This window comes from Lepidothrix coronata, unplaced genomic scaffold, assembly GCF_001604755.1.
Source record: "Lepidothrix coronata isolate B3197 unplaced genomic scaffold, Lepidothrix_coronata-1.0 Scaffold2, whole genome shotgun sequence".
Taxonomy (NCBI): Eukaryota; Metazoa; Chordata; class Aves; order Passeriformes; family Pipridae; genus Lepidothrix; species Lepidothrix coronata.
In genome coordinates, this window is record NW_016690182.1 from 1,936,241 (window position 1) to 1,961,834 (window position 25,594).

Here is a 25,594-nt window from a genome sequence, read left to right on the forward strand (position 1 = left end):
AAAAAACATAAGTAATTGTGTATTAAGCTACACCAATGCCTTGACATTTATGGATGGATATAAAGTATCCCTGTTAGCAAAAATAAGTGTTATATTTGTCCTAAGAACTCCATTTCATGGTAAATCATTGCGCATCAACTAATGAAAGTGTATTTCAAAGAAATAAATGAAAACTACTTGGGGAAAAAACTGAGATTAAGAAATCATAATTTAATTCAAAGATTTCTACCTTCTCATTTAAATTATTATAAAAATCAGTCTTAACACTGCTCTATGCAGATTAATACTCTGTATAGGGATGTTTCCTCCTCAAGGTGATTGGACTAGACTGGAGATGTATCATGAGGGGAGCTGTTGAAATTAAAAATAAAACTATTCCCAGACTGAGCAAATGGCATTGCATGCAGTGCTCTTCTTCTACCCTCAATCATATAGGTCAAAAAGCAGTGATGGACTGTCACAATATGGGGCACCTGCTCACCCACAGCTGAAAAGGTATCCAAGGGCTGAGTCGTTAGTCTTTCTCACCACACCTTAATTCCAGCGATTCAACCCAGTTATTTTGGTACAGCAACACCAGACATTTTCACAAGGACTAAGAGAATAATGTATGTTAACAGATTCCTTGGAGCTGCTCATACAGGTGGGTTTTACTCCTGCTCTCACTGTTAGCAGGCTCTGAGCTGGTGACTACAGTCACAGCTAGAATTTCATGTAAGAACAGATATGCAAATGTACCTGATACCACTAAAGACCAGGTCATGCTATATATGTAACAGTTCACACTTTGATGAGCACATGTGAAGTAGGGCAGTGATGAGAGTGTCTGTCTAGGCATAACATAATGTAATGTGTAGGTGTGAGAGCAGTCTTACCATACTGAAACCAACAACAAACCCCCCAAATAAACAACACCAGAAAAAGATGCAAAACAGTGCAGCTCAGCTCCCTGCAGGCTTAAGCTCTTTCTCTACTACAGCAGAAAAACAACGCCCAGAAGGGAGAGCCTGTTACTCAAACTTACTTCAGAGTTCAGCTCTTTTCCTTTGTGTTTTTGCTCCTCATCACAAAGCATCCCAGGGTTTGTTTATTTTTCCATCCAGACCTCTTGGGTCTCTGACACAAACCCCACACTGCAACACAAACCCACGTAGGCATCCCACACCATGGCCCTGCGTGGTCCTTCTGCATCAAGATGCTCTCTCATAGTAACAGACAAATTTCAAGTCAGCAAAAATGTTAGATCATCCTGAATTTCTACGTGCATTCTCATGGAGTTTCTGGAATTCTTTGCAAAAAGAGGTCTGCAGGTTGGCTACAGAACTGAAAGCTTCCTGCCCCATTCCTGAAGGTACATGTCTTCTTAACACTTCAACAGCCACCTGCTGTTATTGTTTGACCCAGTTCCAGGCTTGCCCGCAGAGCAGGAAACTGTGCCACTGCAATGCCACAGCCCCTGGTACTGTATCTTCACCTGACAACCAAGCTCAGCAGGATCTGCTCTGTCTTCAGAGCACTGATGGTGGCAGGAGCTAAGCAGAAGTGTGAAGTTCACAGTCGCTGGTTTTGTTAACTGAATCCCACAAAAAGTGATGTGAGATAAGGGCTGTTTGAACACAGAGCAAACAAACACTCTAGATAGAGCACTTTGATCCTGAGACTCCAGTGAGGTTAGCACAATTAGAAGATTCCCTATCTCACATGTCCAAAAGATAACAACCTCTGAAATTCAACCTGACAGAAACTCTTCTGTGCAAGGCTGTTTCCTGAGGGTACCAAAAAGTCTAATAATTTATAAACAAATAATTTGCCCTGCAAGTTTAGATCCCAGTTACAGAAAGCACTTGAGCACATGCTTCACAGCAAGCTCAGGAACAGTCTTTAACCTCATTTAAACTAAAATAATTTTAAGGAATTGAGCCCACATTTTTTTGGATATTGTCCAAATTTATCCCGCCATTTTCACTGCCCAAAGTCTGAGCAGTGCCTGGCAAGTTGAAATTAAGAAATTTCAACTAAGTGATGTGCTCCTATTTAACCATCTTCTCACTTCAAAGATAATGAAGTTTTTCTTTCTAAAAAATGCAATTTCACAGTATGTATTTGACACATACACATTGTGTATGATATGAAACTGAGGGGACACTTCCTCTTCTAATGCAAAACCTACGCACCACTGAGAGGTAAGTAAGCACAATACATGAACATGTGCATGAGAGGGACATGGAAATCTTGGGTGCTGAATGTTTGATGTCCACTAATTCTGATTTGCAAATGGGCCATGCAAAACCAGCAGCACGATTAACCTCTCCCTGTCTGGGAGCTGCCTGGGAATAAGTCTCCCCTGGGTTCAGCAGAGAGAGCGAGGCAGTGTTTGCTCCTGCAAGCCTTGCAATGATTCCTTAAGTATTTCTTTGGAAGTGGTCGAGTCACCATCTCTGAAGCTATTTAAAAGATGTGTAGATGTGGTACTTGGAGACATGGTTTAGTGGTGGGCTTGGCAGTGCTGCATTAATGGTTGGACTCAATGATTTTGAAGGGTTTTTTCCAACTTAAATGGTTCTATGATTCTGTGATTCTGTGATAAGGGATCTTGGGGTATGGGAGCATGGACTGTGTAAATAGAAGAGCTGTTTATGCTCTGAGTAAGGAAGTTTAAATTTGACCTGCAATGAGTGTGTAAGGCTACACAGAGGAAGGACTTTCTCTACCGCTGCACTCAGAGCAATCTCTCTTTTGTCTCAAAGGCCACTGTGGCTATGACTCACACACAGCCATCAGACTATTAACACTTTTATTCCAACTAGTTATTTCTGGCTTTCAGCAGTCAAAATACCTAAATGCCCAGAGTGCTTCCAGGGTAACTATAGTAATTGCAAAAACAAACAACAGCAGCTCGACCCAGGGGTCAGCTGAAGCCAAACTCTGAATCACACACTTCTTTTTTACCTATAGTTATGAAAAGGAATTTAAGCCTGGACAACAAGGCAGTACATTTCCCAGTTCCCTGGAAGATGCTCAGCCAGACAAGCTGCAGGTGCTGTTACCTGCTCCCCCCTTCCACGGCAGATGCTGAGAGGTGGGGCTGCACAGCTTCCTCGAGCAACAGGCAGCCCCCAAACAGGACATCATCACACACGCTTTGTAAATCCACCGGAGGATGAGGAGCTGTATGAATGCTATGAACTGATCTCCTGTGTATTCATAATCTATGTGTTTGAGAGAGCTCTGTTAGAGTTTCTCTCTGTTATTTTTTGAAGTTAGGAGAAAGACTTTCTTCAAGCTCTAGGCCTCCTTTACACTTTCAGTCTTCCTATTCCTGCAGCAGCAGTCAGTTCACTATCAGCTGTGTCAGTAATTAGAAACTTCACGTAGGAAGGGGCAGGCTCTTCCAGAAGAAGCCAGAATGCAGTCAAATCAACTACCTTGTATGTCAAAAACTTAACGCTTTATTTTTAGCCAAAATACACTTGCTCATGCAAAGTTGCATTGTATTGTTGCTTTACCACAAGGGGTTTCTTCAATGCCTCTCCCTCTCTAAAAAAGTCAAAATTTACCATCTATTTTGATTTTTTAGCATATTGTAAAGAAAGGTGGCTCAATAACCAGACACTTTCCAAGTACATGAGCCAAAAGTTAAAGTGCAATATGAGAAACCAGATTAATCACAAACAAAGAACAAATATATTAGAGAGTAATATATATTTTAAACAAAGAGAATGGTCATTGATCCTTCAGTTGTGTTTCTTTTTACTTATTTTCTATAAAAACTATTTTGCTAAACTAGAGGGCCCTGAGGTATGTATCATCAGTAAATAAAACAGATCAGAATACAAGAACTTTATGATTCACTAAAAAACCATGAAGGAAAAACACCAGTCTGGAAGCATCAAACCTTTCAGCAGAACAAGGACCAATAAAATGTGTAACAGGAGCAGCCAAGCTAACTTGGTGAGAGCTCCCAGTTCCCTAAAGCCCTGTGCCTCCTCTTAACTGAAAAAGATCTAAACTAAATTAAATCCAAAAGCTCAGAGCTGACAAAAATAAACTAATTCACTAAAGAGGAAAAGGAAAAATATAATGAAGTTATTGTTTCTTCTGGTTTTCATTAAAACATACCAGTGCAAAGTGCTGTCTACAGACATGAAGCCAGAGTCTCACAGAGGAGAGAAATTCAGTCCTGCGTAGGCTGAGACAATTCTTGCACACGATACCTCAGAAGGGTGGCCCTGAATGAGAAGAGGGATTTTCTTTAAGGTGTTGCCCTTGTTGCCTGGGTGTTGCACAGAGCAACAGTGCAGGGAACAGTGCACAGAAAGGACCTCTGCAAAACCATGGGTGTTGTCAGGAGCATTCGGGGATGGGCACCGTGTTTGGAACCTTTACAGCTTTCTACTGTGGATTAACAGACATTTTGAATAACAAATCTTTCAAATTCTGTAGGGAAAGACAAGGTTCATCCTTGTGCCATTCCCCATGTCCTTGCTGTTTTCCACGGGAAGAATACTGCAGGAGTTCCCTTCAAGGAGAAAACCAAGCTAGTAAAATCCCTTCCTCTGATCCCTCCTACCCCAACAATGCAGAATATTGTTGAGTAAAAATGGAGTCATAGTCGCAGGCAGCAGATATAAAAGAGACTTCTGAAAGCAGTGGTTGTACACAGAAAGCAGTAACTGCTTTCCTTTTTTAGACTTCATGGCTTATTTTTTTTTAACCACAAAGAGACATTTGCATGTTACCCTTTTCTGGTCAGACACAAAAAAATAACGTAGAAATAAATGCAAGAACAAGTAACACCTCCTGCTAACTTTCAAGTTTAATTTTAACTCATGAAACACTTTAACAAAGATCCATCACTTGATTTTACATTTTTAAAGAAGCAAAATGTATGATCAAAACTGACTTTTGTAAGAGGTGGAAAGAAACAGCAGAACCCCAACTATTATCTTTTCTTATTTTAAACTTCATCCCACACTTGACACAAATTTAGATCTGAATGCGGAATTACTCCTACTCTTCTCCTTCACTTATGACTCCTTCTTACCATGAGAAGGAGTTTGTAAATGTGACTCTTTAGGATGCAGAGTAAGAAGTAACATGTATGATGTATGCCCCAGCCAGTAGCCCCACCACACTGTGTGTTGCTGATGCAGTGACTAACATATTAAATCTAACTGCTGTGTTTAAATGGGAGGTAAAATACCCCCTGGTCAGGAGAAGGATTTGTGTTACAAAACCAGTGATGCTAAATCAGCCAGAAGGAAGCAGAATCTAAAATCTAAGTTTAGGTAGGTTTTTCAGCTGCAGAGTAAGTGTGGCTGTAGCAGAGCTGATGGTTTTAGGAGGCCTTTAAAAGGCGGGCTGAGAGAGATGGCAAAAAACAAGGGTAAATGTGAACTTCTGAGGGAGTTTAATGGTTGATCTAGTCCTTCTGCAGACAAAAAAGACTTTTCTCAGTAGAAAATATGTTTTTTAATACTTTACAAAGCCCAGGAAGAATCATATGGCCATGCTGTCTTGATGTTTATGCTAAAAGTCATTGCAAAATCCCAGGGAGCTGTTTTCCAAGGGTATGCCAAGGGAAGTGCCTCTTCTATCCCTAAAGACTCTGATTTAGAGGGAAGACTGTAGAGCAAGAAAACAGTATCACACAGGAGGATGAAGAATGGCATCCTGGCCTTAGGGAAACAAGGGGAAAAATTCCTTTTCTGACCTCAGCAGGTTACAGGAATAATCAGACGCACACAAAAGCCACGCATATTGTGCACGGTAAAGATGAGCAATACAATGTGATGTCTCAAACCATGGAAGTTTGCTGGAAAGCAATCTACCCAGAGAGCTGACGGATTTACTGTAAGATGTAAACTGAAAAAGCTTCCTAGGAAGGCAATGGACTTTTTATGACACGACTCCTTGCCCAGCTAACTATATATTCTTGGGGAAATTTCCAGGATTGCAACAGACAGGAAAAGCTGCGGCCACTTTCTGGTTTCACACTCAACAATGCCCGAAATTGGTGGTTTCCGATGGGTTTGGTCTGTACCAGGTACAATTCAAAGAATTTTGGTCCTCCCTGTGGTGCTGCCATAGCTACCTTTGTGTGCAATCAGAGCAGAAGTTGGACAGATGAAAGGTTGAGGTGAAACATGAAGCATTACTATTGCCAGGCAGCTCCAAAACTTACAGTATTTGCTCAGCTGGCTTCCTGGAAATTTTGAAGGAAAATCAACCATACTGACTTTTATGGCATTTCAATGTGCTTCTTGTTTTAGGTGAAACAGTCCCGATGCCATTATTTAATGTTCACATCCATCAAAGACTGTGTGATGCTGATTTTCCTTCACTGTATCAGCACGGATGCTCAGCCTATCTTTGATACACCCACTAACTTTTTATTGTGGGATCCAATCACCACCAAAGAACTTACATAGGAAACAAAATGGATTTAGATGCTTAAATAACTTACACACGACTACAATCTAGTGTGGCAGCAACAGGAAATTTGTACCTGTATTACTCAAAAGGGCACCTCTAAACCAGTAATGCAGCAAACCAATGATAGCACACTCTTCTGCATGCTTCACCCTGCTTTGCAGAAGTAATAATTAGCATTATTTATTTCACTTCTGAAAAAAATTTTGAAATAATATATTCATGCAGAGTAATCAAGCGCGAAATCTGACACAACTTAGCAGAGGCATGGTTTCCAGCTCTGTGGTTTTTCACCTCTGAGAGTATTTACTATTTGCTTGCCAGTAATTACCACAACCATCTCCTGCTTTGAATTCTGGTACAGAAAAAGATTTCCAGTTTGGTTCTTTAAACTTGAAGGGAATTTAGTTTTAAAACTCAGCTGAATGGAGAACTTCCACAAATCAGGTAATAAAACCATTTGTGAGTTTTTTCTTCTTACTTGTTCACCAAGTGAGGCATTATTTGCTTCCTTCTAAAATGCCCTGGTCAACAATTCTTTTCTGTCCCTGAAGTATTTGTTGTTGTTGTTGTTGTTTAATACACCCTGTGCCCAAAGGGATAAATACTTGGAAGTGTTTACATTTTCACTCGTTTCTTGGAAATCATGACCCACAGATAAAAAGAATACTTCTGCAACAATAATTTGGCACTTAGAGAGCTTCTGGTCTTACTGATTGTTTGAATTCATTTTTTTAAACCCATCACATATGTTCATATTTTATTCTGTGACTTTCTTATTGCTTAACATAAGTTGAGAATGACAGTGCTTACTAATATTATTGCACTGCTACTGTCATGAAGTTAAAATACACATAATTTACACAATGATTTATTGAAAAAAAATGGAGGCAGAATTTTAAGCCTATCCAGGAATTTGGAGTATTTATTTGAGTAGTCATCTTTTAATAAATCCAGTAGAAGGCTATCCTGCTGGTGTTTTAAATATGTCATAGGACATCTCTGTCCATCTCTTTGAGTGTTAATTTTGATCCTGTAACCCAAGTCTCCTCTCCATTATGGTTTATTTCAATTCTTACTAAAATTAGGCAGAATAATCCAATTGCCTTGAATCCAGCTGGATTAGGACTTTGTGTTTGTTTAATCCAAGGCTCCTTCTCCATGGCTGATTTCGTATTTGTTCCTATTTGACAGTTAAAATGGGAACTAAAGATTTTCTTGAGTGCAAAATCATGTGCAAAATCAAACCCATAATGTACAACTGAAGCTGAAGGTGAATGAAGCACTAAAACCATCCCAACCCCTCTCCCACTACCATTTCTTGCATCCAATTTGAAAAATTGGTATTTGCAGGCCAGAGTACTCTTTGTTTTATTGGTTTTCAGGATATTTTCACTTTCATTCTTTTGCTGTAAATAATCAATGTCTTTAGAAACATTGTTGCTTGCCCACTTTCTAATCCACATTTAAATCAAAACACATGACATTTAACTATGATTAATTCCACTTCACAAAGTGCTTCAGCTCTGACGTAGAAACACTGTTTTCTCAACCCATTATGTGATAGATGTCATGTGTTCTGTGTTAGGAAACCTTCTGAGACATGTAGCTCAGCTCCTCTAGAGCTCCAGGACCACAGCCCTCACAGGACTCACAGGCAAAGTTACCCTGCTCCATGACCTGCTTTACAGTCTGTGATTAAAGTTCCCCAGCCACAGCCAGGCATTATTTCCACAAAGATTTACTATCAGTGACTTCTGAAACCTAAGAATCCTCTCCATAGTGCTCTGCTTCTGGTTTGGTCCTTGATTAATTAATGGCTTGACATTGTGAAACTAAGAATTTTCCTAACAGCATCATTTGCAGGAAAGAGCAATTACAGGCTCAGGATTGAAACCATTAAATGCACTACACATACATCGTTGGACTCATTTCACAGAATTAAATTAGTAATTAATGACATTTTCACCAGAAAGTTGAGCAAATACAGAAATAATAGTAATGTCAGAAATGATTGTCAAAAGAACAGGGGACAAAGTTGCCAATTCCTCCTGTAGTTACATAACAGCTCTTCTTTCCATCCAGCTGAAATGTCCCCACCATTTACCACAGTTATACCCCTGGCTGTAGGAGGGGAGCATTAGCAGAGTTCTCTTGTGACATAGCAGGTGTTTGGTTAGAAGTTCATCAAGTCAACATTTATTTTTAATAACTGGATTGCCAACAGGCATTGGATGTGTCCTCCTCTCCCTTTTCCCTGTTGCTGACTCCCTGCCCTGGGGCTCTGGTATTTGCTAACTAATGAAAGCATCTGTAGCCTGTTCCCAGAAAAGACCCCATCCAAGGCTCAGAGTTTTTACTGGGAACAGAGAGGCAACACCCTGCACCAGCAGAGTGATAACTGGCCGTTTCAGACAAAGTTTTTCAAACAAGTTGCTACAGGCAGAAAGGTTTTCTGCATGGGCAGGGCCCTTGTCAGAAGTGGTTTGTGCTTCCTGCAAGATCTTCCTACAAAAAGATAAGATTTTTTCCAACATTTCCCTTTGCTGCTCTGGAGGCTCCTCCACTGTCTTTGGCAGCTCCATGCCAGGCCTGTTGTCACCACCCCTGTTTGAGGACAGTCCCTGGATGAGTCAGGAGGCTGGGACTGGGTCCCTGAGCAGTGTTAGCACCCTGGTGCCAAATGACACCATCTCTGGGGAGGAATGGTAGCAAACAAGATTTTTTTTGTCCTCTTTGTATTTCTTTCTGGCAAAAGTCAACCAACCCAAACACATAAAACTAATTTTAGTTTCCTTGAGGTGACTTCCTCACCTAACCAATTCACTGAATATAGGGAATATAGGGAATTCACTGAATATAGGGAACATGCAATTTCCCAGACAGCCACTAATGTTCAAACATGGAAAAAACATAGTTTGATTATTGCTTTCTGACTACTCTCTTGCACAAGTATGCTTGAACATGAAAGTTATGCAATATCATAGTGGCTTTCACTATTTCTTATGTAACTGTTTTACTGTAAGCATTACAATGCCCCCAAAAATCATCTTTGTAGAAAAAAAATCAGCCAGCATAGTACTGTTTTTAACTTCCCTCTGCTTCTTTATAATAAGACAGATGATCATGATGTTTAATTTTTCCCCTTATTAACTTAAATATTTCCCCTTTGACTCACGGTCCTTACACTGAGAGACACTTCAGAGAGTTTGATTTTACAAGCAGTGCATATAGATCTGGATTTTCTGTTGATGGTTGGTTTCTGTACATACAGAACTGAATTATGAAAAATCAGAGCATTCTTTTTGCTAAATACTCTGTAAAAATAGTGAAATATCCTTGACCATGTATCCTAGTCCACCACTTGATCCAAAGAATCTTCATGGGGGACTCACAAAATTACTGTTGTCCCAATGGCTGGCCAACCCATGATGGAAATAACAGTATCTTTGAACGAGCTCAGTGAGTTGGGTAGTCTCAGTGCAGGCTCAAAGGGACCATAGAAAAATAGGAGGCATTAAAGAATCTCTTTGTTTGCAATTCAAGTAAATACACCAAGGGCAAAGGAGATACAAAACCTGAACTATGCTCTCAAAACTTCAAGATAACAAAAGGAATCTGACAGGATAGTGTGTGGGAAAGCAGGGATTACCAACTGCTTGTGTTGCTGCTGCTTGAATCTAAGGGTTGTCTGCATTTTCAGTAGCACAGCTTAGCTGCCATGTATCTGCTGGCACGAGTATGCCATAGGAACGCTCTGATATTGATAAAAAGAACGTTGTTCCCAGCTTAGTTTATCTTTTCTCAGAAACAGTTTAAGATAAATGAAAAAGATGTCACTCACCCCAAGAACATCTAAGAAGATGTTTATCAGCATAATTATAGTGATTTGAGTTCATTCATCATGATATATCCATGTGATTTTCCCGCAGATTACACTGGAAATGAAGCTTCTTGAAACAACTTAGTGGCAGTCATTTCATCAACGTTACACTCAAACTGGTTAGCAAGACAGGTTTCTGCTGTATCACAAAACATGGATTATTGGAATTTCCCATATGAATATATTGCTCTCAATTAACAGTAGTTTGTTAAGAAAACACTGGAAAAGAAGAAGCTTCTGCCACTGATATGCTGAGTGGCATCACAACGTGACTGTGAGGTGGCAATGGCCACTCTAAGCTATTAGTGGTAAAGATGATTCTTCCAGGATCTGGCCATGAGTGCTTAGATGATTTGCAAATGAAGCCCCAAAGACTCACAAACAGTAAGCAGCAAAACAGATCCTCTGGAGGAAGTCAGGTGCAAACTTGCCAGTTCTTACACAAAGAATGGGTTTTTGGAGATTTTTTGAAGTTTTTTTCCTAAAATTCCCAAGGAGCTGTAGTTTTAAGGAAGGTGAAAGTCACACAGGTTGCACAGGAAATCTCTCTGGCCACTGGACTTCACTGCTGGAAGAAATGGAATTGTAGGAAATAAACCCAAAATATGCCAGTGAGGCTGTTCTGTGGCCCGAAGTGGGTTTTTTTCCCCTCTGAGGGATGTGCCAGCTCAGCTTGAGTGCTGCAGCCTAAGGCAGGAGGAGTCAGCAAGGTGATGATCCTTGTCAGCATGGCTGACAAGGATCTTCACTTCTGGGATGGCTCTGCTCGGTTTGGACCGGGAAGGCAAGGCACGGGGGAGGAAACTGCTGTAATGGAGAAGAGCAAAATGAAGAACTGTTGTGGAAAGTTTGGTGTGCAGCCAAGCAAGGCACCCAGATGTGAGAGGGAGGGCCCAGCTGGGGTAAGGAACACGGCACCTGATGTTACCCTGTAGCACCAAAGGGCAGGGCTTTGTTTCTGTGTGCTGCCACACAACTACTCTCATGTTTAGATTAGATGTTAGGAAGAAGTTCTTTACTCAGAGGATGGTGAGGCACTAGAACAGGTTTCCCAGAGAAGCCATGGCTGCCTCATCCCTGGAAGTGTTCAGAACCAGGTTGGAGGGTGCCCTGAGCAACCCGATCTAGTGGGTGGCATCCCTACCCATGTCAGGAGGGCTGGAATGAGATGAGCTGTAAGGTCCCTTCCAACCCAAGGCAGTCTATGATTCTGTGTTCTCACACATACTGTGGTGCATAGCAGCTCATCTGCTGGGCCATCTGCTGAGCTCTCCGCGTACTCGAATTAGGACTGCGGCTCCTCATTCCTACGTGCAGCCTTTCACATTTTACACCCTCCTGACTCAAAACTTTCTTCTCCTGCTTGATCCATTACATCATCTATCCTCACCAGCTGGGGCTGACTTCTAGGATGGCAGTGTTTGGCACTCTTTGCACTTGCTCTCACCCTTCAGGTTAATAACCTCAGCTGGGGGAGAATTGTTGCATGCACTTGCCTGCACTCTGTGTGTTGCTCCATCAAACAGGGTCATCATTTCAAAGATGGTGCAGGAATCCCCCAGCCAGAAGCCAGCATCTGCTTTTGTGTTCTTTATTTCTAGGTCCTCAGCATACTGCTGGCCATGAGTCATGCAAATTCTATGCCAGGCAAAGCAAAAATGGCTGCACCATGCATAGATTTTATCTCTCAAATAGAAAGTGAGATGTTTCAGTGACAGTTTATTCTTCTTAAGAAGTTACATATTTCTCTGCAACTCTACTGTTATATTTCACCATCATCTATCTGGCTGAAATCTCTTTTTGGGGAAAGTGTTGTGCAGAGAGATGTTACACAAAATGAACCGAAATTGTGCATTTTAATATATTCATATTGATTAATTGTCTTCAATTTCCAGTTACAAGCTGGTAAATGCTACAGTTCCCATACCACACACCATCTCTCCCAGTGGCACTGGAGCTACCAGGAGCTCTGATAATGGCAGATCTGGGAACTTCCATTGGGAGGCAAAATCCTCCTATCTGCTTTTCTCTTCCCATTCCCTTGTTTCTGAAGACCACAGCTCTGTGCTTGATTTGCATCCAGCCAATTCTTACAAAAACTAAAGAGAAAAGCCTCAAACTCAACTCTGATATTCCAGTTCAGTGTTTAATGAAGATGAGAGATTACCAGTCACAAGGTACTATTGTTAGTAGTAAAGAATACGTAGGGAAAACAGCTCAGATAATTTAAATTTTCCCCACATATATGGTCATAATGGGTTAGAATTTGAGACTACATTTTTAAGCTTCTGTTTTCTCCCTAAGCTCCTGTTTTACTAGATAACAAGGGGTGCCATTTCTATTTCAAGGTATTTTTTTCTGATGAGTCTAAATACTTTGTGCCTGAAATCTTTTCAGAGAGGACAAAGAGGTATTCTGAGAAGATAAAGGCAAATGAAAGCTTCAGATCTAACCTTCCAGTTTGACTGTGCACCTGCACAATTCCAGCAGCTTATTAAAGCCAATGTTTACTTGGTCTAGTGACCAACTGCCCTACAACAAACTGATCTTAGGCTTTATGTCCATTAATAGTACAAGGTCTAATACCTGAGTGCTTTCCTCTGCCCCTTATCTTTTATTCATGTGAGTAGATGGCATATGCATAGATGGTGCATAAAATAGTTGCTTTCTTAAAAAAACCCGCCAATCTCTGAACTAAAATCTACAACAATATGCTCATATAGAGATCCCAGTTCCATTTCCAAATCCAGTAAACCCGAGGAGCAAGTCAAACTGAAACCTGCCCGTGGGTGCACAGTAAATTCTGAGCATATGAGAATTAGGGCACCGCTGCTGAAGTCTTCACATAGCTCAGGTTGCTAAACTACATGTAAATCATTTGCCTGGAAATATTCCTGAGACACAGCACTGGGGTGCATCTCTATGACTATCCCTCTCCATCACTGTATTCCGGAAAGGACTCCACAGCTCCCGCTTCCCAAAGGATCCCTCTGTCTCTTCACCTCACAAACATGTGCCACCCGTTCTCGAAGGACAACTTTCACTAAAGCACCTCTGACCCACAACAAGGTAAGTGCCACAGTGAGGGGAGTTCTTAGTGATTTAAGGTAGCAATGTAAATATACTTTATCTTCATACAGCTTATCTGAAACCTGGCCGTGTCTGCCATTTTCTGCCTTGACATAATTTCATTCAGTTTAACAATCACACTGTTTGCCCCAACAAAGAGCACAGGCAAACATCACTGCGGCCCATTTGGAGTACCCTAATGGGTAAACTGCTTTAATCTAACCAGCCAGCAAACCAAGTTCACTTACAAATTTTAGAAGACCATTTCAAGGACCTGGAAGTATAATGAAAGACAAATATGTCCCTTGGGAGGATAACATAACAGAACTGCAGAGAGTATACTTCATCCTTCATTCCATTTAGCAATGGTGCTGCTGCTGCTGGTTAAAACTGGGCAGTTTGCTGAGCATAGGCAACACAGCCCTGGAAAGGACAGGCTGTAGGTTGCACTTCTCCCAGCTGGAGACTTCTGTGTAGAAAACGCCTGGTAAAATCTTATTCACTCCAAAGACTGATAAATCATAATAATTGCACTTTAGGGTTTGAGATAAATGCAGTCTCTGGCAAGGGTAAAGGATTTGACAGAGTCCAAATGAGGGTTTGAACTCCACAGGGGACAGAAAGCCTCTAACACCCACTCCTTCAGAGTGAGGCTGAATACTGGTTGTGCTAGAAAACAGCCAGTGCCTCCAATCACAGCAGCAGCAACTTCTGTTGTAAGTAAATAAACAACCCTGATGGATCCTAAATTACTCATTTGTTATCTGACATAGAAAGTCAGGAATTCTGCAGACTCCCTCAAGGTCTAAGGCACTAGGGGTTGGCTTGGGGCTGAAAATTAGGAAAAATTAGGAAAGTTTCTTATTAAGCCAGCTATTCACATCCACTATTTCCTCGTTAGGAAATGTTCCTAGTCATTCAAGTTCCATCCCTTCACTCAAGGACTATTAACAAAGAAAAAGAAAATTTTAACTCCCCTGCAATGTAGGATCAACCCTAGTCATACTTAACATCATTGGCTCTTGTTGTACCCTCTAATTTAATCCTCCTCTATAAGTTTTATGCTAAATGTGGGATTTTCTGGAATGCCTCAAATCTAAAGGTTTCTTGGGTAGGGGGACCATTTATTTGGTTCTTTGTAGAAAAGTAACAGATTTGTGGAACTACAAAAATAACACCAAGAAATCTTTAACAGGATTGCATGCACTGAACTGGTTTAGGTTGTGACTGTGGGCTTCTTGCCTACTTCACAAAGGAATTAGAGCCCTTATACTGTGTCACGTGAATAATTTGTTTATAAGTAAACATATATATTTAGAGAAAAGATCTTCCAGATTAATTACAAACCTGCCAAATTAACTCATGCATGAGTGAGCTTGGTCCAGTTCCTGCTTCCCACCTCCTGCTAGTGGGAAGGTCTGACAGCTCACAGCTGCTGCTTCCAGGAGAGCAGCGGGGCCGAGGGCGAGGCAGGACCACCGGGGTGCTGTGCCTGCCCACTGCAGTGTAGGGGCTTTGTGCTGGGGGAACACAGCCCAGAGCTTCCAGTGTCTGCAATACCACTGTGAAAATAAAGTCAGGGGCTGCTCTTTGCGAGTACTGAGGCTGCTGTGCTCGTTCCTAGGATAAGGGCTGCTTCTGCTCCAACTGGGTTTGATCCCCACATGGGCCATTCACTGGGGAGTTGGACTCGATGACCCTTGTGGGTCCCTTCAAACTCAGAATATTCTGTGATTCCATGGCTGACATGGATGGAGGGAGGGCTGGGCTCTGTTTTTCATTTTAGTGGCTTGCAGTTCCCACCATTTACTGAATCAGCCCCTGAAGCTCAAACAAGAGCTCGTAGTGCCAGCGTACCTCAGGAACACACAGAGGCAGCAGAGGAGGGATAAAATGGCCCTGCACTTGTGCACGATCATGAGCCAGGCTCACAAAGATGTTGAGGCAGCTGAAGGTGCAGGCAGGTACCTGGGGCCACTCATAAAGAACCTAAACACGTTTTTGTATATCTGGTCCTTGGTAACCTGCCAGACTACTCCAAAAAGGACAATGGACTCAAATTTCCTGTTTCTGGCTTCACAGGAGCACATTTTCTCAAAGCTTGTTCCTTCTGTCGGATTTTCCCTTCAGAGCAAGCCTTTGCAGAGTGAATTTTCAACAGTTCCCCATGTCCTTTGATATCTCCAAGTAGCTACTCAATTCACAAAACCGTGAGGTGCCACAGTTTTACCAGTTTCCCTTGCAAATTTGATTTTGCAAAGAATAAAGCCAAAAGACTTAGCAGAACTCCCAAGGTGTCATTTTTTTTAGTACTCTCACATGCTCAGAAATTCTGTTGTAACTTCCTTCTAAGTAGTTGGGGGTTAATGAGACTGAAGAGAATGATAGGAAGGAAAGAAATAATTATATATTCTCTTTTTTTCTCCACATGTCCCAAATGTCACCTCTGACCTGGCTTTCTATTTCTGGCATGGACTAAACTCCCTCTATTTATTTAGCAGCCTACACACCATTACAGTAACATAGCAACAGTACTTTCAGTTGTGAAGTTGAAAAAAAAAAGGAAAAAAAGGAACATATGAACATGTTAAAATTGTTAAAGCATCGCAGTCTAGTAACACTTCAATAAATGCTTTTTTTTTTTCCCCTTTAAATGACAGAATTATTAGGTTTTCAACCTGCAAACCCAAAGGAGAGGGATGCACAGGGGAACCAGTGTCACCACCACAAAGCCTGTTCTTCATATGCCAATCCAACTGTCCCCTAAACTTTCTGTTTGTTTGTCTTAATGATGTTTCAGCTTGACTGTTTCTCAGGCTCAGCACAGATGAAAGCGGGAGTTTGGGGAGGATACTGAAATAATGATGAAATTTATCTAGTGGTTTTCCCTCTCTTTTGAAAAACAGTTCACCATTATTTTATAATTCGTAGCTCAAGGGTGATATGACACTCAGAGTTATCTGTCAGAAACGAACATTTAAAAAGTATAAAGTGAAGTTGGAGTAACAGTGCCATTTTCAGCTGACAATCCAAATCCCACTGTTTTACAGGAAAAGTTAATCAGTGTAAAAGCAGCCCCGGAGTCAGGGGAGGATCCAGTGAAAACATGTTGTAAATCTTCTTTCAGTGGGAGCAAAGCACCTAAAAATCTCCAAGAAACCCCAATTCCCTGAGCTACTTGAGTGCTTCTTAGTTTTAAACCTAAGGCCTCAGTGAGAACACAATTATTTTCTTAGGATGGGTTCAGAATGCTGAACTTATTAAAAATAAAACTTCTTAAGCTTGCAAAGCTTCCACAATAAATATCAGTAAACAATACAGATGATGTAGCTGGAATAGCAGTGAGCACTTGGCCAAGGAGGGTATGACTTCTCCTGAAACTGTTTCTTCATTACTACTGTAAACTCAGCTGGCACCTCTTCAGATGTTTCTTCTCCTCTCATAGGGATTTGATCAGCTCAGTCACCTCTGAACACTGGGGGCTTTTCTGTGGAATCGGCAGCAGACCTTGGAAGCTCAGCTTTACAGCAGGGACACATGGGCAGCCTTCTCAGCACTCACAAACTCAGTTCTTTGGTAAACTTAGTGCCTTCGCTGCACAGTTTGTAAAGTCTGCAATGAAAACATAGTTCATGCTTGTTCTGAACTATTGGCTTCTCCTTGGCACGACCAGTTCATGTCAGCTTGAAAAAATGGCCTCACAACTGTAAAATCCTTGAACTTCTACAAACAGTTTGCAAGTCTGGTATGCAAAAACAGATTGTTCAGAAACTATGTGCTCTGCTGGCACTACGACAGTTGCGAAGTTAGAAAGTGTCCCCTTACGGCCGTTATTCTGTCCAACAGAAATATGAATACATAACCCATGGTCCCTGGGACTTGGGAGTCACAGGATGAATATTTATCACTAACAGGGCTCACAGAAACGACTGTCTTTAAAAAAAAAAAGTCAAAAACAAGTTGAAAACTTTCATATGACACCCTAAGTTCCATTTAAATTAACACTCTCATTTAAATAATTTCAAATTCATATTAATAACAACATTGTACTTACTTTCTGTAAATGCTCTATGGGAAGGGATCCTGGATAACTGAAATGTGCTGTTCAGGGCTTTTGTGGAACACTACAAAGCAGTTTTGACTGCAAGGGTCAGGTGGGGTTTCTGGCATCAGGTGGGAAGGGAATAACAAAATCTCTAAGAGCAGCTGTCTCATTCTAACAATTACAAAGCTATGAATGAGTTAGCCTCAGAAAGGGAGTGTTTTTCTGCCACAAGAACTAGACATCAGTTTTGGTGGTCTTTTTAAACAAATACTAAGTTGCAGCAGATTTTAAAACTGAGTTTTGCGTGGCTATCTGTTTGTTGGTTTGTTTATTTGTTTTCCTGATGCAACACAAACTGAAACAAGTCAAGGATAGCAGAAGAAATTTTTAAAGTTCAAGTATTTCATTTTATTTAACAATTAAATGAGAGAGAAGAAAATGTATTTTATCTGGCTAGAAGTAATGTTTTGACATGCAAATTTTATTTCAAAACCAGCATTTTTTTCCTTGTCTTATCACATTACTAATTCATTTCCAAATCAAATGAAAAGGACAAGAAAGTAAATAAAATGACTGTTTCTCTACCGAGTAACATTTTAGGTGCAAACTTGTCCCTTTCCCTAAAAACCTATCAAATTTTCATAATGCACATTCATAGCAATTTGATGCATCATTGGTAGAAGTAATGTGTTTATCCATGGTTTTAATGCTACAACAAAGAGTTCACCAAAGTATGACTTGCAATGCTTTTTCCTCTAAGCCATGTTTGACTGCATCACTAGTTGGACTACCACTCAAGTTAACATTTCCTTCTCTATTTCAAACTAGCATGTTTTTTTTCTCCCAAGTCTCTATTTTTGAATGCAAAGACCTGATAACTTGTGGGTTTCTGTTTTGAAGAGAAACCCATAGCTGGACATTCCTGTGCGCTGAAAACATGAAGTCAAAGATTAAACTGGGGCTTCAGGACTGTTACGGCTCCACCCAAATAAATAGTCCAAGGGAAATTATTCTGATACACAGGTTGCCAAGAACAGCAGTGTTTTTTCGAAATTATTTCTTTCTTAGAAATCAACCTATCTCATTAAACATTGCATTTAAACTATCAAAACATGGCTAAAATGGAAGAAAACGGTCTAGAATAAACATCGCACTTAACTTACCAAAACAAGGTTAAGTGTGGAAAATGGTCTGATTTGCACGTAGCTAATTGCAAATGCTTAACTCCAGTGATGGAAACTCCTCCCTAACATAAATATTCTGCTGTTATTTTACCAGTGAGATCAATTTGTACAGGATTTCACAGAGAAGGGAAGGTGTAGGCTGCCACATAGGAGCTTCTGCTTGGAGGCCTTCATTTACTTAAAATTCAGTTCTTAATATACAAACCAGATAGACCAGAATATACACTGGATTTTAAAATGAAGCAACAACAGAAAAAACATAGGCACAAAACTTACAACTAGAACAAGCTATAGGCTTTGACACCTTTCTCCATCACATGGCACTACTATTTCCACCCAAACGATGAACTAGAGTTACACAACCCATGCAAATTGGTTAAATACAGTCAGTTATTTCAATGAGAACTTGGGATATGGATTCTAGAAAGGTATTAAAGGTGACCATAATTCTCTTTTCAGAGGGGAGAGGACTCAAGAGGTGAGACTTTGTAGAAAGCATTTGGAAATAAAAGGACTTCAGTGTTTGGCTTTTTTTATGGATAAAAATTAAGTTCAGATTTCAATTTGATAGTTATATTTTGGAAACTTCCCCCAAGCCCCAAACCAGCAGAAGAGGTACTTGACCTCACATAGCACTTGGGGATTTCTTTAGGGGAGGGTGGCAGTGTCCTCTGCTGACAGCAGACCAACGTTAGATCCAAGAGCAGATGCTCTGCATCCCACCCGCCCGCGGCCGTGCTCTGCCACTCTTGTTCCTATTACTTCAGTAAACTCTTCCATAATTCTACTTTACTTTTTCTTCTTAGTGGCCAGTAACTTCCTGTTTGCTCTCCTGATAAATACCAGAACTTCAGCTAAAAATGGAGAAGTTGTCTACATTCTCTTATCTCCCAAACCCCTGGCCATGGTGTGCTGCGGTCGGGTCCTGGCAGATCCCCCAACGGTCAGAGACATGCGGCTGCGCCCTGCTGGGCCCCTCTGACAGCCCAAAGCACAGAGGCAGTGGGAGCAGACACTGCTTTACTCTCTTTTTCCATCTGGTACACTAATTTACACCTCTGTTTGTTTTCCCAGACCAGACACTCCGAGAAGAAGCGTGGCAGGAAGTGCAAGGCTACATTTTCTAATACGAGGTCCATTTTGGATGCTTTGTTCTAGAGAAGCTGACAAGGAATTTTGATTTTCAACAACGTTTGAAGAAATCAGTCACTCAAGTAAAGTGGGAAACTTGCCTTTTTTTTTGAGCAAGTGGTCTTCCCTCATCAATTTGTATAGTACTGAAGATTAAAAATAGCTCTTCAGCAGGGGGACAGCTGTGCAGCAGTGACTTAAATGGAGCTGCACTGACTCACAACAAGCAAGCATCTGTATATAGCCCTTTACTACTGCAAACCACGTAACTTAACGCTGCCAGTAAGTAAACACTGGTGTGTCATTCAGCAGAGCTACTGCTGCTGTTCCTCACTGGTGTGACAAACTATGGGACAGTGGTTTAAGGACAAGTTGCAATTAGCCGTGTGTTAAAAATCCCATCTCCTTATCAGCACATGAGCAATGTGTCTTCTCAATGGTACTAGTCTCTTATTTCATTAAACATCCTCTGTGCCTTCTTCCATGTTGTTTTCCTCTCATAGTGACTTTTGCACTGGCTGTGCTAAGTCCTTTGTTTTCTAGGCCATGAAACCATTCCTTCCTTCCACCTCCACCAATAAATAGAAAACAAACAATAACAATCAGTGATCACATACATTTCCATATGAAAAGTATCAAAAAGCCAGCTGTTCAATGCTGACATTACAGAATTGGGATGGATGTATTCAACATTAATATAAGGAACTGTGAAACCCATCGAATTTGAAGCAGATTCTCCCATGGCATCTAATTTCCTTATGATCCACTAACATCAATACCAAAATTTCCAGCAGGGCTAGATTTTCCTCCTGTGGAGCTGAATGTCAAGCTATGCCTGAAACTTAGCATTTTTGGTCTGGAGCAGGATGGACTTCACCTCCATCACCACCACTTCTTAGTCTTTGTTAGCAGCTTCTTCGTCTCTGTCTCCGCCCCATACCAGCCTCCCCCAAGCTTTGAGTGTTCCTTGGCACTGCTCAGGCCCACACAGCCCTGATCAGTGAGAAAAGCTGGAACCAAGTGGGGAAATGAGAGCAGCACAGCTTTCAGGTCACAGTTAGAGGACAAAGAACTGCAACACACACCAAATACTCTCCTGGGAGACTCCTTGCACAACTGCCTCTTTAGATAGGCTGACGTGGTGGTTTCATGGTTCAAGTATCAGACAGAGGGAAAAGCATTGCCCATGCTATTAAACCACTATTAGAGTATTTGCCTGCTGTAGCAAAACTCCCTGTGCTTTCTAATGAATTCTGTGCATTTAGCATTAAGCTCTCTGTTTTTACAGAAAGTTAGACTTGGGTAATTAATCTCATGTTCGTTTCCTGCACATGCAAGAGAGCAGCCTTTGTTAGGGAATGATAAGACACTTCTAAGAATAGTGCTACTAAGAGCATCAGCTTTGTAAGACATTACAGGAAAAATATAGATTCTTAACACCTGCTTTTTGCTTTTCAAAGTTTTGAAAACAATGTTCTGCTTACCTAGACCCAAATGCTGACTTGTTTACACATAGAAAACCTTAATTGTTTTCTTCAGAGAACAAGCATAAATAAAGGTATACTTTGGTCTTTAGGCTCCAGCCTTGGAAAGATTGATTTGTTTAATTTGACAAACACTGTAAATATCCTCAGTGGCTTCAGTGGGACCATCTGCAGTTCCCAGTCTCACAACAAGAATTCATCGCTTTGTCTAATTTCTTAAGTACAGATTCAACTGAAATTAATTGGATTTTCTTAGTGGTTGTAATAGGTGGAGGATTAAGAATTTCTCTATGTGTAAAACAAGGTGACCCTCAGGTTGGACCTTACAAAGGCTGGATGCTGAGCTCAGGAAAACGTAAACTGGGAGACAAACCCATGAGAGCAGCGGAGCCTCGGCAGTATAGGAGAGGTCCCATGAGCAGCAGACCAAGCTGGCATTTGAAGCTCCCTGGAAGCTTCAGCTCAGACCGTGGGGCTTTGCCAGCTGAACACAAAGGGTGGTGTACAGTTTGGGGATTTATGTATGTTGTCAGTTCAGAACCAGAGCCAACACCATTCTCCTGTAAGCGGTTGACACTTGACACCTACTGAAGTCAGTTTAAACAGTTATTGTTTAAAAGCTTTGTTGTTTTTAAGCAGTCACTGTGGTTCAGCCTGAGCTATCTGCCACCCCAGTGCAAGATGCACAAGCTGCCATGCTGGTGAAACTATATAAAAAGTGGAGGGAAAATAGTTTACAGCAGGTGAGAGACAATTTCCATCTGGTTTGTAGCAAGCACTGTGTAACCAGTCATATGAGAAAGGACATTAAGCTTTGCTGTACTTGCAGCAGATTTATTTCTGCTTTATGATGGACAACGGAGTAGCTTATCCTCCTAACCAGAAAACAGAGCCTAATCTGCAGAGATCTGGCTAATCTAGTGGTTGATGTTTAGAGAATAACATAGAACAAATTTTCCTTGGTTTTGTTGTGCAAAATCTGAGCAGAGCAGACTGCAACTAGTCTTGTGAGCTGATCAGAGCCCCTGTTGTGACTATTATCTTGACTGTATAATGGGGGCTTTCAAATCCCAGCTTTATCACATTCTGTTTTCTCTACTTTGCCCTTTTATGAATATTGAGTCATCAAAAATAGCTTCACTGACAGAGTTACTAATGATACCAGCTGGGTGAATCAGTGGCTCTTACATTGTGTCTGCTATACAGTCCTATTCGTACACTCGTTACAAAATATAGCAAAAATTAGAGACCCACACTTTATTTGCAGCTCCCCTGAGACACATCATAGTGGTTATTTTAGAATTGGAAAATGCTAACCGAACAAAGCAAATATTCAGCCATTTCAATGCAATACTGTGGTCTGAAAGAAGAAACCCTGATTTAGAATAAGTTAAAACTAAAATCTAACATCAGGAAATTATCCTTTCTGCTAGTCTTTGGTGCTAAGAAAAAATACACCACCAAATGATATCCACCACATTCTTCACGATACAGTTATGCCTCATATTACTAGAAAAAGCTAACATCAGCAGTCCGGAGAAAATGCTGATAAACAGAAGTGAATACGACAAATGATGTAAGCCATGCATTCGGCTCGGCAGCGAGAGACACGTTCGGTGGCATCCTACTAGTACAGAGCTCGGGGGTAAGTTAGGTTAGAAGGGCATGACTCAAACGGGTATTACCGAATGCAAAAGTGTAACAACACAATAACATATCAACATGCCTGATGAAGAACCACCACAAATGAGTATGCAAAATGGCCCACGATGGGCTTTACATTTTTAATGCTGTCCCAAGCAAAATTTTAAGGGTCATTTATTCCTACCCGGAGCGCCTTCCTCAGAGCCCTGGACCGAGACAGTTTCCTATGTTTGCAACACACATCCTTTTTTTTTTTTTTTTTTTTTCCAAACAGGCAGGCAGATAGAGAACGAAACAAGGGGCCCCCTTCACACATAACGCAGTTGCAGCTCTCCACGCAGGGCTTGCTTATTCTCGCCAGCCTCCTTCACCTTCCAGCTATCAGGAACTTTACAGAACAGCATCTTCCAGCACCTCTTTATCACGGACCAAAAGTGAAGCTTTCTGCTGGCTACTGGATCTGGCATTGGTAAATAAAACTATTGCAGATGTTGCCTTTAGCAAGTGCCATTGCAATTACAGAGCATCTTAACAAAGCAGAGACTCGGAATTTAAATTATTAGGATTTGGGCTGTTTGGTTGGTTTTTTCCTTTTTTTTTTTTTTTTTTTTGTTAGGATGTTCTTGCCCGTCCCTGGAAAAGTGACATCTGCAATACTATTACAACAATTCTGCTAGTTACGGCAACATTAACTGAAACCGAAATGTGGTTTTTAGCCTGATATGTTGCATAACAACTGAAGAATTATAATCTTACGAGACGGGAAAGGTTAATTCCAAAGGGCACAAGAATGTCGGTGAAAACTAAAATACTCCGTAAGCGCATGGACTTGGAAATCTTTTTGTTTTGGTCCGAGGCGAAGCCGAAACAGGAGAGAGCTTTCAAAGGGACAACGAGACAGCGAGCACACGCCGAAATCCCTTTAGCGAGAGAGAAAAAAAAAATACCAGCAAAGCCTCTGCACTTACGTATCTCTTGAGTTTCTTCTCGGGGGGTGATTTGATGAGCCATCCAGTGCAAACCACGTCCCCCGAGCTCATCTTCCCCCCCGGCGCGGAGCGGCGGCGCGGGATCCAGGGTGCGGGCTGCGTGTGCGTGTGTGTCCGCCCGCGGGTGTGTGCCTGCGTGTGCGGGTCTGTGTGCTCCCGTCTGTGTGCTCCCGGCTGTGTGCGTGCTCCCGGGTGTGTGTGGTGTGCGGGTGCCTGTCCGCCCGTGCGGGTGTGTGGGTGTGTGTATTGTTCCCAGCCAATTCGCACCCGCAGCAATCAGCTTCCTTCAGCTGCGCTCTGCCGCGGCTCCAGCCCGCGGAGGAAGTCATGACATTGATCACTGACACGGCCAGCCCTCCCTCCGCCGCCAGCACAATGCAACACACTGAGCACGTGATGGGCGGCCGGGGCTCGCCGCCGCCGCCTGCGACACCCCCGGCACCGGCACCGACAGCGGGCTGCTCCCGCGACCGGCCGCGCATCACCCCGGACACCCCTGCCCGGAGCTCTGGGAATGATGGACACTCCCTGCCCGGAGCCCCGGGGATGTTGGACAACCTCTGTCCGGAGCCCCGGGGATGCTGGACATCCCTGCCCGGAGCGGGGATGCTGGCCGCCCATGCCAGGAGCCCCGGGATTAGCGCCCACCCCCGCCCGGAGCCCCGGGGTGAGCAAGCCCCAGAGCTGAGCCGTGGGAGCGCCGGGCGGGGCGCGGTGACCGCGGTGGTCTCCGTGAAGTGTCGTGGTGACCCGGCGGGGTTGACCGCGATGGCCGGAGAAGGGCCCTGGCCTGCGAGGGAGGCGCAGCCAGCGCCGGCAGGGCCAGTCCCCACTGCTGCTGTCCCCACCGAGACCTCCACTGCAGCTTCCACCATCCGCCAGACTTTGTCGGTTTGCGGATTTAAAGGTTTTTCAGTAGTATTTAGTCCCTTGTATGAATTTAATAAGAATAAACTTGATTTTTCTTCTCACATCATCATATATTTTTAGAAACAGACTTTTTCAGAAGTGCCCTCAAGGAGACAGGTTGCCATTCCACTGTCACAACTAAAAAATACTCCCACAAAGTGCATAACTTTGTTGATATCCTTGTAGTCAGTGCCTCTTTCCAGGATGGGAAATTCCTGCTTTTTCAAGGACAGGGCAGCTTGTATTCATTTTTAAGAAGTCCTTTTTAACTTTGACTTAAAGTGGACGCAGTGATTCTTCACTGGGTTTCACGACTGTAATTCCAGGAGTCTCACGTACCCCTGCCCAAATACAGCACTCGTGGTGCCCCGACTCTGCAAGGTGTGATCAGCAGCATCGGGCCAGTGGGAGAGTTTAATACTTTCACAGAATTTTTCATGTCTCTGCTGGGGCTCTTTGACAGGGCAGGCTGAAAACAGCTTGCAGTGTCACTGCTGGAATCTCACAAACTAGAAACCATAACTGTTTTTTTTTCAAGTTTTTAAGCAAAAATGTGGTGGCAATATGTATTTATTATATTTAATATAATATGTACTATAAATGGCATACAATATATAAATATATGCTCTATGTACATTTACATAAAAATATAAATAAATCTGTACAAACTCATAGCGTTCCTATTGCTAGTGCTTTACATTATCACTGATCTTAAAAAAATCCTACCATAAATGAAAACTGTCATGAATAAACTATAAACAGTTTATTTCAAATGTGCTCAGACTTCTTTTGATATGTTTTTGTTTGAGTGTGACTTTCATGCA

General features: G+C 41.9%; 1 protein-coding gene across 2 annotated transcripts in view; it reads right to left on the reverse strand.

The window, feature by feature from the left end:
- The window catches only part of GAB3 (GRB2 associated binding protein 3), a 62,098-nt gene extending 37,888 nt beyond the window's left edge, over window positions 1-24,210 (reverse strand). For both annotated transcript variants that reach the window (XM_017819515.1, XM_017819505.1), the window contains exon 1: window positions 23,841-24,210. In XM_017819515.1, coding sequence (XP_017675004.1) covers window positions 23,841-23,912 — 72 coding nt within the window. In that variant the 5' untranslated portion in view covers window positions 23,913-24,210. The remainder of the gene's footprint in view (window positions 1-23,840) is intronic.
- Between the last annotated feature and the right edge of the window lie 1,384 nt (window positions 24,211-25,594).